Source organism: Schistocerca piceifrons, chromosome X, assembly GCF_021461385.2.
Source record: "Schistocerca piceifrons isolate TAMUIC-IGC-003096 chromosome X, iqSchPice1.1, whole genome shotgun sequence".
In the NCBI taxonomy this organism is placed as follows: Eukaryota; Metazoa; Arthropoda; class Insecta; order Orthoptera; family Acrididae; genus Schistocerca; species Schistocerca piceifrons.
Genome location: NC_060149.1, coordinates 283005860 through 283023694, shown reverse-complemented (window position 1 = coordinate 283023694; position 17835 = coordinate 283005860). Strand labels below are relative to the sequence as shown.

Genomic DNA, 17835 nt, shown 5'->3' with positions numbered 1-17835 from the left:
TTCTGAGAACGCATGCTGTTACAGCGTGATTACCTGTAAATACCACATTAATGCAATAAATGCTCAAAGTGATGTCCGTCAGCCTCAATGCATTTGGCAATACATGTAACGACATTCCACTCAACAGCGAGTAGTTCGCCTTCCGTAATGTTCGCACATGCATTGACAATGCGCTGACACATGTTGTCAGGCGTTGTCGGTGGATCACGATAGCAAATATCCTTCAACTTTCCCCACACAAAGAAATCCGGGGACGTCAGATCCGGTGAAACTGCGGGCCATGTAATGGTGCTTCGACGATCAATCCACCGGTCATGAAATATGCTATTCAATACCGCTTCAATCGCATGCGAGCTATGTGCCGAACATCCATCACGTTGGAAGTCCATCGCCATTCTGTCGTGCAGTGAAACATCTTGTAGTAACATCGGTAGAACATTATGTAGGAAATCAGCATACATTGCACCATTTAGATTGCCATCAATAAAATGGAGACCAATTATCCTTCTTCCCATAATGCCGCACCATACATTAACCCGACAAGGTCGCTGATGTTCCACTTGTCGTAGCCATCGTGGATTTTCCGTTGCCCAATAGTGCATATTATGCCGGTTTACGTTACCGCTGTTGGTGAATGACACGTCGTCGCTAAATAGAACCCGTTCAAAAAATCTGTCATCGTCCCGTAATTTCTCTTGTTCCCAGTGGCAGAACTGTACACGACGTTCAAAGTCGTCGCCATGCATTTCCTGGTGCATAGAAATATGGTACGGGTGCAATCGCTGTTGATGTAGCATTCTCAACACCGACGTTTTTGAGATTCCCGATTCTCGCGCAGTTTGTCTGCTACTGATGTGCCGATTAGCCACGACAGCAGCTAAAACACCTACTTGGGAATCATCATTTCGTGGTTGACGTTTCACATGTGGCTGAGCACTTCCTGTTTCCCTAAACAACGTAACTATTCGGCGAACGGTCCGGACACTTGGATGATGTCATCCAGGATACCGAGCAGCATACATAGCACACGCCCGTTGGGCATTTTGATCACAATAGCCATACATCAACGCGATATCGACCTTTTCCGCAATTAGTAAACGGTCCATTTTAACACGGGTAATGTATCACAAAGGAAATACCGCCGCAGTCGCGGAATGTTACGTGATACCACGTACTTATACGTTTGTGACTATTACTGCGCCATCTGTCACAAAGCGAAAAAAGTGCTCCAACTAAAACATTCATATTTCTTTACGTACTACACGAATATGTAATAAAAATGGGGGTTGAAATACGGTTGACCTATGACAGCGCCATCTAGCGGGCCAACCATAGCGCCATCTGGTTTCCCCCTTCATGCTAGACAAGTTTCGTTCTTTGCAGTTTTTTTATTTGATGGTTAATTCGTGAGATATTTGGCCCGGTCACTATCAATGGACCACCCTGTATACTAACGCCTTCTACGTGCAGAACCTCATGCAGTAAGTACAACAGCGTGCAACAGAGGTTATCATGCCTCATGAAGGTTTAACACGTCATTATGAGGTGACTACTTTTTATGCCAAACAGCTTTATCTACTGATAAAGATATTCTCACAGAAGATCGAGACGTTATGGTATAAATGACGACGAAACTTATACACTGACGTTATGTTACACCGTCAGCACTTTCACTAAAGGCGCCCAGATACTCCTGTAATCAGATTCTTGTGGGTTACGTTTATTAAAATTTGATCCTTCTGCGAGCTCATGTGGCTCGATGGCTCATTCATAGAGTGCCAGACTATGACTCCAAAGGCCTGGGGCTCGATCCCAGCCTGTACTGGGATTTTTATCGTTTACTTTTTTCGTCCCTGGCAATGTTTGTCAGCTCGTAACTGATTCAGTAACTCGTTCAAAGTCCTCTAATAGGGTCATGCCTAATAAAGTGTTGTGGTCTTCAAACCAAACTTCGGGTTGATAACAGCTTTACCGTTTATGCTCACTTATTTCCAATATAAGCCCACCTGACAAAAAATTTGTCACCGTAGCGAGCACACACGGTTGACTCGTCAGGCCTTTACAGATGGCGCAGCAACCGAGTTACGTGCACAACGGCACACTACCTCTGCATTAGCCTAAGGCAGTAGCGATCAGTGAGACATTTATGTTTCAAGCGGACGTTTTACCTAAACATGGGTAAACGTAAGTATGTGAAAGAGTGTCGAAAAAGAGCAATTGTGTTTTGCTGTGCCCATGGCCATCCGGTGTGCGATGTAGCTGGATTTGTTGGTGTTTCGCTGCGAACTGTTCAGTGTGACTATGAGCAGTGGACCGAGCGAGGTGGCGCAGTGGTTAGACACTGGACTCGCATTCGGGAGGACGACGGTTCAATCCCGCGTCCGGCCATCCTGATTTAGGTTTTCCATGCTTTCCCTAAATCGCTCCAGGCGAATGCCGGGATGGTTCCTTTCAAAGGGCACGGCCGACTTCCTTCCCCGTCCTTCCCTAATCCGATGAGACTGATGACCTCGCTGTCTGGTCTACTTCCCCAAAACAACTCAACCCAACTGCTCAGTGGCCACAAAACACGACGTCAGAATTGTGGTCGCAAAAAGATCCTCACTGAGAAGGACAGGAGACGCGTTTCACGACTTCTGAATCAAAGTCACTTGCAAACCCGACAGGGTAGACAGTGAATGAGGATCCGTCCCAATCTATTTGCGAGAGCGACGGGAACTGCATGAAATGAGTATTTGAGTCGGTCACCTTCAAGAGGCCATTGCTCTCACAGGCACGTAAAGACAACAATAGCAAAGTTCATCCGCCTGGAAGGATACGTGATTGGTTTTCTGTACACACCACCAATAGAAATCTTGATTGGCCTGCAAAATCACTTGGCTTTAACCCCGCGGAAAATCTGTGCGATATATTGGAACAACGCGTAAAACACCGATATTAGCATCCCGGAATCCTCAGCGAGTGGCTTAACCCGGATGCGACGTACCTGTACAATTTTGTGGGCTCACTTCCTAACCGAATCCAGACGGTTATCATGTACAGGAGCCGAATTACACGCTATTAAATGGTGCTTGTAATAATTTCTCTAGAGGTGACTAATTTTTTCTCCAGTAAGTTAAAAAAAATGCATTCCTACAGAACACGATGACAGAATAGCAGGCATAAATGACAAGGGAGTACCATACCGATAGATTATACAGACAGATGGGTATAGCGCAGTGACTGAAGAACGAGTGCCCGCAGCTCGTGGTCGTGCGGTAGCGTTCTCGCTTCCCACGCCCGGGTTCCCGGGTTCGATTCCCGGCGAGGACAGGGATTTTCTCTGCCTCGTGATGGCTGGGTGTTGTGTGATGTCCTTAGGTTAGTTAGGTTTAAGTAGTTCTAAGTTCTAGGGGACTGATGACCATAGATGTTAAGTCCCATAGTGCTCAGAGCCATTTGAAGAACGAGTGTTGGCGGGATGGACTCAGGAAAACAGTGTGGCAAGAAGAGTAGGCACGGGTCTTCCCAGAAGGACTATACCACAAAAAGATCGTTAGAGTGCTATATTGGCTCTAAAGAATAGATAGATCCCTACAACTTAAATCCGGACAAAGTTTATAGGTAGTGTGTCACAAGGAACCAGTTTATAGGCAGTGTGTCACAGGGAAACGTCGTTTACTTGTAATACCATACTGTAGATGATAGACTTGCACGACATACAGCCACAGTCAACTTGGACACTCAGTGCCTTTCTGTGGCATTTTGCGCTGAGTCTTGTTTCCGTTTGTGGCGGTCATATCGGCACCGACGTCCGTAAACGAACTGGTGAAAAACCACAAGAGGCTGCCATTCTCCAGACTCGTAGCTCTTCGACTTCTGGAATAATGGTGCGGAGAGCTATTGGATTTTACAACGGGAATGATTTGATAATTGTTGAAAGGTGGCTGAATGCTCGCCAGTATTTGTCATATCCTTCATGACCAGGGTACCAAGTGTTCAAAAATGGTTCAAATGGCTCTGAGCACTATGGGACTCAACTTCTGAGGTCATTAGTCCCCTAGAACTTAGAACTAGTTAAACCTAACTAACCTAAAGACATCACAAATATCCATGCCCGAGGCAGGATTCGAACCTGCGACCGTAGCGGTCTTGCGGTTCCAGACTGCAGCGCCTTTAACCGCACGGCCACTACGGCCCGCAGGTACCAAGTGTCATATGCCATATTATAACCTCACATATGTCTTGAGAATATACGGATCCTCGACTAACCCACCCACTCCCGTGATTTGTCAGAGCACGTCTGGCGTGCGATGGAGAGATCTATATTTTCTTACCAGCCTCCAGCCAGTAATCTTCACAAACTGCCACAGCATGCTTTTCAGACAGGGCAAAGAATTCCTCAAGATGACATAAGGAAACTGTTTGCTTTCATGGTACAACAAATACAAGAGCGCATTCATGCCTGTGTGGGTCACACCACATACTGATGCTGTGATGGACATCAGTGCCAAATAGAATCAAAGTTAAACCATTTAATACGTGTTATGTGATAAACACCTCCACAAGGCTTGATAAATGGCCTACTGCTGCTTCATGGTGTAATATCTTATATGTCTCAGTGTAGAAGAATATTAAGGCTTGAAGACTGGAGATAAACATCAGTCAGATAAACTTTATGGGAGTGCAAATTTTCGCAACAGTATCAGTAAAAAATTTAAAAACGTTGAAGAATGTAAGTGCCTGTGAGTTGTTATTGTGAAAAACAGAAAACATTGTGAGGACTTTCTCAGAGAATTTGTAAAAAATTGTAAAAAGATAGCTACTTTCCAGTGTGTGAGTCCATGCCCTTAAGAAAAATACGAAGACTGATATTCTCAAGTCGTTTACGGAAATCACATTTATTTGTCAATAAGAAAAATACTAAAACGAAGAATAAATATGTAGAACTGAAGCTCGAGGAAGAAAAAGTTATAATGTGGTACCTTTGCTACCTATGCTTTGTCACAACAATTCCCATCCGTTCAATAGAGCGACGGTATGGTCACATGGAATGCTTATCTTTCGAAATTTGTTGCAAATATCTTGAAACTCTCCAGGAAGAAAACTGCCAATATCAATACATACCGTAGGGGTTTCAGAAGACAACTGCTCGAAAACTGCGATACATACAGAAAGTAGTCACATATCAATATATAGAGCATCTGCCCTAGCTTTTACTTCACATTTCAGGCGCTGAGTATGGGCACTATTTGCGACACAGCAAATTTCAGTACGTATGTGCATTTACAAGGTCCAATCACATGAATGTGACCACCGCATATGTTCGACGTCAACGTGCAATAACTACTCACAGGCGGCAGGTGGCAGCATTAGCAATGAAGGATATATGATGGTCACTCCAAAAGAAATGCACACTATTTTTGTAAAAATACAGTTTTCATTCTGCATGTGTGAAAGTTTTACAGTGCGTAGATACATCCTTCCCTCTTGTTTTCAAACTTAGTTCAACCTGTTCCCGAGAGTGGCGCCGTCACAGCATGTCTTCAAGATGGCTGCTACACTTGACGTTCGTCAGAAGCAGCGTGCTGTCATAGAATTCCTGTGCTGTGAAAACGAGACAATGGGAAACATCTACAAGTGGTTGAAAAAACTGTATGGAGATGCTGCTATCGATCGCAGTACAGTTAGTCGGTGGGCAAGCAGGTTACGTGATGAAAGCGGGCACGGCAATATTGAGGATTGTCCTCGCAGCGGCATGCCTCGTACTGCACACACTCCAGACAATGTGCAGAGAGTTAACGAATTGGTGACTGCTGACAGACGCATCACAGTGAACAAATTGTCACGCTACGTTGGGATAGGGGAAGGAAGTGTTTGCAGAAGTGTTGGCGTTAAAAAAGGTTTGTGCCAGGTGGGTTCCCAGGATGTTGACAGTGGCTCGCAAAGAAACAAGAAAAACGGTATGCAGCGAACTTTCGGAACAGTACGAGAATGATGGAGATGAATTTCTTGGAAGAATTGTGACAGGTGATGAAACATGGCTCCATCATTTTTCACCAGAGACGAAGAGGCAATCAATGGAGTGGCATCATGCAAATTCACCCAAGAAAAAAAAATTCAAAACCACACCTTGTGCTGGAAAAGTTATGGCTACGGTGTTTTTCGATTCCGAAGGACTCTTGCTTGTGGACGTCATACCAAGGGGAGCCACCATAAATTCTGATGCATATGTGCCGACACTAAAGAAACTTCAATCTCGACTGAATCATGTTCGACCACATCGGCAAAAGAGGATGTTTTGCTGTTCCACGACAATGCACGGCCACATGTCAGTAAAAAACCATGGAATCGATCACAAACCTCGGTTGTACAACACTGAAACACCCGCCTTACAGTCCTGACCTGGCTCCATGTGACTATCATCTCTTTTGGAAACTGAAAGAGTCTCTTCGTGGAACAAGGTTCGAAGATGATGACTCCCTTGTGCACGCTGCCAAACAGTGGCCCCAACAGGTTGGTCCAGAATTTTACCGTGCGGGTATACAGGCACTGGTTCCAAGATGGTTCAAATGGCTCTGAGCTCTATGGGACTTAACTTCTGAGGTCATCAGTCCCCTAGAACTTAGAACTACTTAAACCTAAGTAACCTAAGGACATCACACACATCCATGCCCGAGGCAGGATTCGAACCTGCGAGCGTAGCGGTCGCGCGGTTCCAGACTGTAGCGCCTAGAACCGCTCGGCCACTCCGGCCGGCTCCGAGATGGCATAAGGCAGTTGAGAGGGATGGAAATTATGTGGAGAAATGAAAATATTGCTCCTAAATGATGTATCTACACACTGTAAAACTTTCAAACATGTAGAATAAAAGATGGATTAAAAAAATAGTGTGCATTTCTTTTGGAGTGACCCTCGTATAAACCGAGTCGGTGGACTCGTAAAACAGGCTGTCATTGTCATCATGCGGAAACGAAACAATTTATCCGTCGTCCAAAAGGGTGTGATCACTGGCTTACGGGCCAAGGATGGAAGCATTTCCGAAACGGCCAAGTCCGTAAACTGTTCGCGTGCCGCCGTGGTTAAAGTGTGCCGTGCATACAAAATGGCGCTATCCAAAATGGCGCCGAGGCAACTGTGGTGCACCACGGGCCGTTGATGACAGAGGTGGACGACGGCTGCAGAGATGTGTACTGGCGAATAGCCGTACAACTGTTAAGCTACTGAGCGCTCAGATGAACCAAGAGGCTACCAGCTATGTCTCCACAAAGACCGTTCAGCGAGCATTGCTGAAATTGGGTCTTCACAGCAAGCGCCTGGTTCATGCACACATGATGACTGCTGCTCATTGGCGACGCAGGCTGCAATTTCCTCACCAGTATCGCAACTGGTCGTCCACTGAGTGGCGACAGGTGGCCTTTCCAGATGAATTGCGTTTTATGCTCAATCAGACATGGTCATTGGCGTGTACTGCCAGCAACAGTCGTCGGAAGGGTCCATGCCGGAGGAGGGAGCATTATGTTCTGGTGAATGTTTTGTGGCAGTCCCTGGCGATCTCGTCATTCTGGAAGGCACAATGGATCAACGCAAGTACTCATCTATCCTTGGGGACCATGTCCGCAAGTACATGCAGTTGGTTCTCCTCGATGGTATCTACCAACACGACAATAGAACGTGTCACACAGCTTACAGCGTACGTGCATGCTTCGAAGAGCACCGAGATTAATTTACTGTACTCCCCTGGCCAGCAGACTCCTTGGATTTAAACCCAATCGGGAATCTGTCGGACCACCTCGATCGGGCTGTTTGCGCAATGGATCCTCAATCGAGAAACCTAGCGCATCTGGCCACAGCATTGGAGTCAATACCTTCCGGAACCTCATGGACTCCGTTCCTGCAGGTCTCGCGGCGATCTGCAAAAGGTGATTATTCACGCTTTTGACATGTGATCACATTAATATGACTGGACAGTGCCCCCAGTTGCTGAGTGGTGCCCGCACGGTAGCTCAGCGTGTTCTGTCAGAGAGCTGGTTGGCCTCTGCAATAATAAAAAAACTGAGTGGAAGGATCAACAAACTAACTTGAACGGATGTCGTGTGGCGTCCGCAACGACCAAACACAACGATCAACAATGAACAAAATGAAAAAAAAAGTGGTCAGTGCGACAGAATGTCAATCCTAAGAGTCCGGGTTGGGTCGGAGATTTTTTCCGGTCAGGGACTGGGTGTTGTGGTGTCCTAATCATCATTTCATCCCCATCGACGCGCAAGTTGCCGAAGTGGCGTCAAATCGAAATACTTGCACCCGGCAAACGGTCTACCTCGACCGGAGGCTCTAGTCGCTCGACATTTACATTTATTTTTACTTGGAAGGCGCGACGGCAAACCATTTCGGAAATCTGTTCATCTGGTTGCCTGTCCGCAGGTACCAACTAATTCGATGCCACAGTGTGGGGCGGATGATTTGTCTACGTATTCTCAGAAGCTTGCCACCTAGTGGTAGTCTACATCTACATCTACATTTATACTCCGCAAGCCACCCAACGGTGTGTGGCGGAGGGCACTTTACGTGCCACTGTCATTACCTCCCTTTCCTGTTCCAGTCGCGTATGGTTCGCGGGAAGAACGACTGCCGGAAAGCCTCCGTGCGCACTCGAATCTCTCTAATTTTACATCCGTGATCTCCTCGGGAGGTATACGTAGGGGGAAGTAATATATTCGATACCTCATCCAGAAACGCGCCCTCTCGAAACCTGGACAGCAGGCTACACCGCGACGCAGAGCGTATCTCCTGCAGAGTCTGCCACTTGAGTTTGCTAAACATCTCCGTAACGCTATCACGCTTACCAAATAACCCTGTGACGAAACGCGCCGCTCTTCTTTGGATCTTCTCTATCTCCTCTGTCAACCCGACCTGGTACGGATCCCACACTGATGAGCAATACTCAAGTATAGGTCGAACGACTGTTTTGTAAGCCACCTCCTTTGCTGATGGACTACATTTTCTAAGGACACTCCCAATGAATCTCAACCTGGCACCCGCCTTACCAGCAATTAATTTTATATGATCATTCCACTTCAAATCGTTCCGTACGCATACTCCCAGATATTTTACAGAAGTAACTGCTACCAGTGTTTGTTCCGCTATCATATAATCATACAATAAAGGATCCTTTTTTCTATGTATTCGCAATACATTACATTTGTCTATGTTAAGGGTCAGTTGCCACTCCCTGCACCAACTGCCTATCCGCTGCCGATCTTCCTGCATTTTGCTGCTATTTTCTAATGCTGCAACTTCTCTGTATACTACAGCATCATCCGCGAAAAGCCGCATGGAACTTCCGACACTATCTACTAGGTCATTTATATATATTGTGAAAACTATGGTCCCATAACACTCCCCTGTGGCACGCCAGAGGTTACTTTAACGTCTGTAGACGTCTCACAAGCTGCGACATCGTCGCGAGAAAACACAGTGACCCGTATATGTAATAAGTTTCCTTTAATTTACGTCTATGGTCACAATCTTTTCTGTTTAACAGATTACCGGTTTCGGTCTTTAATGACCATCATCAGATCTGTCTCATAAAAACAAAGTCCTGTAGACGTTTCTCCATTGAGAACAATGCTGTGTTCTGTTTGCTAAAAACTCTTCAATCCAGCCACACAGCTGGTCTGATACTCCGTAGGCTCTTACTTTGTTTATCAGGCGACAGTGCGGAATTGTATCGAACGTCTTCCGGAAGTCGAGGAAAATGGCATCTACCTGGGAGCCTGTAACTAATATTTTCTGGGTCTCATGAACAAATAAAGCGAGTTGGGTCTCACACGATCGCTGTTTCCGGAATCCATGTTAATTCCTACAGAGTAGATTCTGGGTTTCCAGAAATGACATGATACGCGAGCAAAAAACGTGTTCTAAAATTCTGCAACAGATCGATGTCAGGGATATAGGTCTATGGTTTTGCGCATCTGCTCGACGTCCCTTCTTGAAGACTGGGACTACCTATGCTCTTTTCCAACCACTTGGAACCCTCCGTTCCTCTAGAGACTTGCGGTACACGGCTGTTAGAAGCGGGGCAAGTTCTTTCGCGTACTCTGTGTAGAATTGAATTGGTATCCCGTCAGGTCCAGTGGACTTTCCTCTGTTGAGTGATTTCAGTTGCTTTTCTATTCCTTGGACACTTATTTCGATGTCAGCCATTTTTTCGTTTGTGCGAGGATTTAGAGAAGAAACTGCAGTGCGGTCTTTCTCTGTGAAACAGCTTTGCAAAGAGGTGTTTAGTATTTCAGCTTTACGCGTGTCATCCTCTGTTTCAATGCCATCATCATCCCAGAGTGCCTGGATATGCTGTTTCGAGCAACTTACTGATTTAACGTAAGACCAGAACTTCCTAGGATTTTCTGTCAAGTCGGTACATAGAATTTTACTCTCGAATTCACTGAACGCTTCACGCATAGCCCTTCTTACGCTAACTTTGACATCGTTTAGCTTCTGTTTGTCTGAGAGGTTTTCTCTGCGTTCAAACTTGCAGTGAAGCTCTCTTTGCTTTCGCAGTAGTTTCCTAACTTTGTTGTTGAACCACGGTGGGTTTTTCCCGTCCCTCACAGTTTTACTCGGCACGTACCTGTCTAAAACGCATTTTACGATTGCCTTGAACTTTTTCCATAAACACTCAACATTGTCAGTGTCGGAACAGAAATTTTCGTTTTGATCGTTAGTTAGTCTGAAATCTGCCTCCTATTACTCTTGCTAAACAGATAAATCTTCCTCCCTTTTTTTACATTCCTATTTAGTTCCATATTCAGGGATGCTGCAACGGTTCTCTGTTTAATTGCTCGAGGTAATTTTCGCATAGTGCACTCAGTATAATGTCACTCGAGCTCTGTCCCTACCAGCCGTCCTAAACATCTGAGTGTCCCAGTCTATATCTGGTAAATTGTAATCTACACCTAACACTATAACATGCTGAGAAAATTTATGGGAAATGTATTCCAGATTTTCTCTCAGTTGTTCTGCCACTAATGCTGCTGAGTCGGGAGGTCGGTAAAAGGAGCCAATTATTAACCTAGCTCGGTTGTTGAGTGTAACCTCCACCCATAATAAATCACAGGAACTATCCACTTCTACTTCACTACAGGATAAACTACTACTAACAGCGACAAACACGCCACCACCGGTTGCATGCAATCTATCCTTTCTAAACACCGTCTGTGCCTTTGTAAAAATTTCGGCAGAATTTATCTCTGGCGTCAGCCAGCTTTCCATACTTATAACGATTTCGGCTTCGGTGCTTTGTATCAGCGCTTGAAGTTCCAGTACTTTACCAACGCAGCTTCGACAGTTTACAATTACAATACCGATTGCCGCTTGGTCCCCGCATGTCCTGACTTTGCCCCGCACCCTTTGAGGCTGTTGCTCTTCTTGTACTTGCCCGAGGCCATGTAACCTAGAAAACCGCCCAGTCCACACCACACTACCCCTGCTACCCGTGTAGCCGCCTGCTGTGTGTAGTGGACTCCTGACCTATCCACTGCAAGTACGCCGCGGCGCGTTTTACGAATCGAAACTTGGAGAGAATCTCTATGTAGTGACATGTGTCATATTTCTGTATGTCTTGTAGTTCTTGCGCGGTCGTCTTCTGAAATCCCCGAGCTACTAATAAATAACCCTGTAGAAAGCTAGACAAGAACATGAAGAATACTAACAAGTTACGAATATGATGCTTAGGATACTACGAACCATCACCAGTAAAGCTGCAGAAATTTCATCGCATGAGATGTCTGTGACCACTAAAATTAAAATTTTCTGACTCAACAGAATTATTTTCTCTGTCCGAGAAACTTGAGACACAGCTTATTTTGGGGGGTAGAAACTTCATACGATAAGGTGTATGGATTTCATTAGGTATGGAGTTATAGAAGTTTGAAACTGCACGAAGTTTTCAGTGCCAAAGTTAGTCTCGAAGTAGCACTAGATTCCAGTAATGTGCCATATCTTCAGCTTCAGCCTACTATTGTTTTGTGACACTAGTGTTTCAACCAGACCACACATATGCACACATGCTGACGGTGCCGATCGGGAATTTTGTGACTGGACACTGGTGTTACTAATTAAATACGTTGTATATGATTGCCCTAGGTTGAGTGCCAGTTTCGATTGTGTTTAAAATGCACTGCATGAGATTTGTGCAATATTCCGTCTAGGTATTTCCTTTATGTATGCAAATAAAAGTTTCGATTTTATGTATAAGATATGATATACTTCAATCAGTAGAACATAGTCCTGCGAGAATGTCGGGCATAACTTCTATACCCGTTGGCTTGAACAGTTTAGAAGTATAGAATGCACTAGATTCCAGTAATGTGATTTACATTTTCAGCTTTAGCCAATCACAGTTTTGTGACAGTGCTCTTTCAACCAGTGCTACCCATCTTCACATATGCTGACTGTGGCGACCAAGAGTTTTGTGATTGGAAACTATTGTTAGTAATGAACTAGAGCCGCGCGGGATTAGCCGAGCGGTCTCAGGCGCTGCAGTTGTAGACTGTGCGGCTGGTCCCGGCGGAAGTTCGAATCCTCCCTCGGGCATGGGTGTGTGTGTTTGTCCATAGGATAATTTAGGTTAAGTAGTGTGTGTGCTTATGGACTGCTGACCTTAGCAGTTAAGTCCCATAAGATTTCACACACATTTGAACATTTTTTTGAATGAACTAGACCGTAAACGAGTGGCTTAAGCTCAGTTACCCAACAACGCGTATAACACACTTGCAGGTGGTATCCAACTAGACGAGTGAAATTTTATGTTGAGTAATTCCTTACAACCAATTAACTACTTTACCATTAATTGCTAACGAAGTTGCTTTTATTAGTCAGGAAACCAACTGCATCCGTAACTCATCTTATCCACATATTATTCCTGAAATAACTTTCTAACGCCACTAATCTGTGACTGTGAGGAACTTTAACAATCCGCCTTATATCTGTAGCCACGTATATACTGACAGTACAGAACATTCCGACAACCTCTCTACTGTATGAATCAGCACGACTAAATTACAAGGGAAGAATATAAGAGGTAAATATGTTATCCGTATCCTTTCAACAACTTTTGCACATTTTCTTTTTTCGTGAAAACCACAATGTTGTAACTCCATATCTGCCTACTTTTTTTTTTCTTTCTATATTCCACTTCCATTTTGTGGGCCGTAACTGATCAATCTTTTCTTATCCTGTAAATTGTAGAAAGTGGTTTCCCGTAGCTCGATACACTTCTATAAGCCACAGCGTCATCTTAATCTGAGGGAAAGTAATTCCTACCTATATGCGAATACTGTATACTCAGGACTTTACTTTTTTTTATCTGAGGAAGAAGCAAGAAGTAATCCGCATTCACCTAAGCGACTGTAGAGGCTGCTTTAATGTCACGTCCACATTAGCCTGCGTATCAAACGAAGGATCGTACATACGGCGCACGGAATTAATCCGAATCTGAATCACATTCCTGAAAACTGGCGCTATTGCATATACACATGAAATTACATAGACTTTTATATGATGATACTGCTAGAAACAGTCCATACTACAGTCAGCAGAAATCCACTGACTGTCATAAGAAAGCCGGCCGGTGTGGCCGTGCGGTTCTAGGCTCTTCAGTCTGGAACCGCGCGACCGCTACGGTCGCAGGTTCGAATCCTGCCTCGGGCATGGATGTGTATGATGGCCTTAGGTTAGTTAGGTTTAAGTAGTTCTAAGTTCTAGAGGACTGATGACCTCAAATGTTAAGTCCCATAATGCTCAGAGCCATTTTTTGTGATAGGAAGTGAAGGCTCAGATGGAGAGAAGGAAACGAAATGAAACATCAAGCGTTGAGAGGGTATGAGATATTATTTTAGTGATTACAAAATCGAGTAAAATTTACGAAGTACTTGACAGTGAAAGCGTACCACCAGTATGACGTTGAACCCTCTATGACCTAGACGCTTGCGTTGATTTGGTTGGGAAGGGTGTATGAAGCCGCTGTATCCTCTCCTGAGACAAGCTGGCCCACATCTGTTGTCACTGTTCCTTGGTATCTTGAATACTGGCATTGCGACGTGTGAACTGATACCACACATGTTCTATAGGACACAGGCCTAGGGTTCAAAAATGGCTCTGAGCACTATGGGACTTAACATCTGAGGTCATCAGTCCCCTAGAACTTAGAACTACTAACTAACCTAAGGACATGACACACATCCATGCTCGAGGCAGGATTCGAACCTGCGACAGTAGCGGTCGCGCGGTTCCAGACTGAAGCGCCTAGAACCGCTCGGCCACACCGGCCCGCCAGACCTAGGGGTCTTACTGGCCACGGGACTACTTCTAAATCACGCAAACAGTTCATAGAGGCACGTGCCATGCTTGGACTAGCGTTGTCCTGTTGCAAAAGGTATCACGCTTCTGCCACATGAGAAGTAACACGTGAAGACGCAGGATCTCAGTGACGTCCCACTGTGCTGTCAGAGTTCCCTTACTCACTGTAAGCCATGACTTGAAGTCATAACCGATGACTCCCCACACCAGGACGCCAGGTGTAACACCGCTGTGCCTCCCCAAAACGTTGGATAAGTCTGACCACTCCCCAGGTCGCCGCCGCAGTCGCCGACGATGGTCATCCAGGGTAGTGCAGAACCGCGATTCATGGCGGAACACAATATGACACCATCCATCAGCAGTCCATGTTTCCCAATCAAGGTACCACTCCAAACGCCGCCGTTTGTGTTATAGTGTTAACAGCAGCCAACACGTGAAACGGTAATTCCCTTGTCCGGCTGCTGCTAGTTCCCGACCAATGGTTCAGAACGACACAGAATATTACAGAGAGTCCATTTCATGTTCTTGAATGACAGGCGCATGTGTGAACTGGTTACACTGTGTTTGGTGCACAATGTGGCCAACTGCCGTGTGGTCAGAAGTGGTCGACCGAAACCCTGACGACCAGCATGCCTGTCCTCAGGTTCCCAGGTAATCCAATATGGGGCCACCGTCGCATCCAAATGCCCCAAAAATCTAGATATTGGGCAATTCGACCAGCCGACCAAAAGGAGACCTACATTACGGCCCCTTTCAAACTCTTTCAAGTGCTGATAATGCTGTCACACATGTGTACGAGGCACATTTGTGTCCTTCACCGTGACCACTCAAGATTGGAAGCATTTCAGTGGCCTACTAGACATTGTAACAACATTAGGTATGAACATGACTAATAAAATGTAAATGTCGTATGACTAGGGTCTCCCGTCAGGTAGACCGTTCGCCGGGTGCAAGTCTTTGATGATGATGATTAAGACAACACAACACCCAGTCTCTGAGCGCAGAAAATCTACGACCCAGCCGGGAATCGAACCCGGGTCCTTAGGACTGACATGAAGTCGCGCCGATAACTTTTTTTTTTTTTTTTTATCGTTGTGTTTGGTCGTTGCGGACGTCACATGAGATCCGTTTAAGTTCGTTTGTTGATCCTGTCACTCAGATTTTTTATTACAGTGGCCAACCAGCTTTCTGACCGAACACGCTGAGCTACCGTGCCGCCAAAATGTAAGAAGTAGTCACAAATGGTTGAAATGGCTGTAAGCACTATGGGACTTAAAATCTGAGGTCATCAGTCCCCTAGACTTAGAACTACTTAAACCATCTAACCTAAGGACAAAACAGCAGTACTGTAATTTAAGTTGGATTGGATTGTTTGGGGGAAGAGACCAAACAGCGAGGTCATCGGATTGCCGGGGGTGGACAACATGACTAATGCACTCTAGTTGGCATTCTACCTGTTACAGGGAATTGCAACTGTAATCATTTACAAAACGACTGACTGTGTGTACTTGTACGGAGTTACACTGACATACGACCTCGTGTTCTGAGTGCTTCACTTTTTTGTACGCTGGGTGGTTATAATTAAAATGCAGCTACTCACAGAGGTCCAGTGTGGATTGTAATTATCCTATGGCAGCGAAACTTTGTATGTATTCTGAAGCATTAATGCGGAACCGATTTACCCTGGAAAAATATTAACTCCGATTTTGGTCATCAGGTGCAAAATCCGGCGTCTTGAATGCAAGAAAGACGTATAGAAATGCTTCCATATGTAATGAATTAGGAACGGGACATGAGCAGAAAAGATCAGACAATTGAGAAAGGCATAATGTTGATTTTATTATTTACTACTGCTAACATAGTTTGCTCAATATGGGCACCTGAGACGTCGAAGAGCTGGTGTACAGCGCCAGATTTGCGCCGCGCGGAGTGGCCGCGCGGTTTGAGACGTCATGTCACGGACAGCGCGGCCTCTTCCGCCGGAGGTTCGAGTCCTCCCTCGGGCATGGGTGTGAGTGTTGTCCTTTGCACCAGGTGACCAAACTTGGAATTAATTTTTTTCCAACGTAAATCGGTTCCGCATTAACGCATTATCATATCTACCAAGTTTCGCTGCCATACGAAAACTACCACCCACACTGTGGCTCAATGAACAGCTGCACAATTACGATCACCCAGTACTTATCATTCCTCTTGAAACCAATTCAGTAGGGCTTGCATAAACGTAAATTCTCTGTTGCAGGCAGGGTACACGTCCGGGAGATGAGGCAAATGCGTCTCTCACGATGGAGGAAGCCAACAACGGGAACGGTGCCGCCGTGGAGCCAGCGACGACTCCGCAGCCCGCAAGGGACGTGCCGCCATTCCGAGGCAGCAGCAAATGGCGTGTCATGTCGGGGCCCAAGAGAGTCATTACTGTTATCGATGAAGCTTCCGTCTGAACATTCGTACGAAATGTGGAATCTGACACAGACTAATAAAACAGCCAGCACTAGAAATGCAGTGAACGAAACCACTTGCAGCACTTGAGTTGCTGCACTGAAAACGTATTGAAATACTATTGGAAGACATCATATAAAGTTTTCAAAAAATTGTATTCTTATAGTGTGCCCATTATTTACAGCGAGAGGTAGACATGAATTACTACAAAGGTAGCTTGCTTTTGGAATAGTGTTAGTGATAGTGAAAATCATTATCAGAAGTATAATAAGAATTTAAAAATTGTGTTAAACTAATTATTATAATCGTGTTGTACTGTTTAGTATTATATTTCCAAGCTTTTAATATATTTCCTAAAATTTGTATCTTAAATGTATTTATTGGTTTGAGTCCAGGAGACTAAACAGTACACGCTAGTAACTGTCATGACGTTTAGCGTTTATGTAAGTACAATATGCTGATATCTGTGCTGCTGCTTTCATACAGTGCCTGTTCACATTTCCTTTTACCATGGCAGACGCTCATTTTAAGCTTCTAGGTGTGTAAATAAACGTCGCATATTAATTTAATTGTTTAATTGTTATAAGGTTTCGTGTGTGACGACATGCCAAATCATTCTCTATTTGATGTTTAGTGTTTTAGTTTCCTCTTACCTCAGGATGTATTGGTAGTCAGCAAATTTTCTATGATGACACCTGTTTGCGGTTTAACGCGCAGTACATTTTGTTAATGGCTGTAAATTTAGAAAGTGTATATTATGAATTATATGAAGACAAGTAAAAAATACATACATCACAAAGAAATAATTTTATCATAATTTTATGATGTTCATATTAAACCACATCCATTAAAAATAAGCCCTTTCATTTCCTTTTCTGTTGCCTCATCGAGAGATCCCATTCGTCTACATAATATAGCACTACTGTTAATTGAAGCAAATGATTTGGTATAATTAACATCAAGAATAACTCGTTTCCACAAATATAATCTGCTTCGTAAAATGACGCACCTGTTCTAATCTTTCAAGTTCGTACAAAATACTTTCTTGCAGTAACAGAG

General features: G+C 44.7%; 1 protein-coding gene across 1 annotated transcript in view; it reads left to right on the top strand.

The window, feature by feature from the left end:
* LOC124722312 (monocarboxylate transporter 2-like) overlaps positions 1–17576 on the top strand; it is a 130222-nt gene extending 112646 nt beyond the window's left edge. The window contains exon 8 of the mRNA XM_047247492.1: positions 16580–17576. Coding sequence (XP_047103448.1) covers positions 16580–16778 — 199 coding nt within the window. The 3' untranslated portion in view covers positions 16779–17576. The remainder of the gene's footprint in view (positions 1–16579) is intronic.
* The last annotated feature ends 259 nt before the right edge of the window (positions 17577–17835 follow it).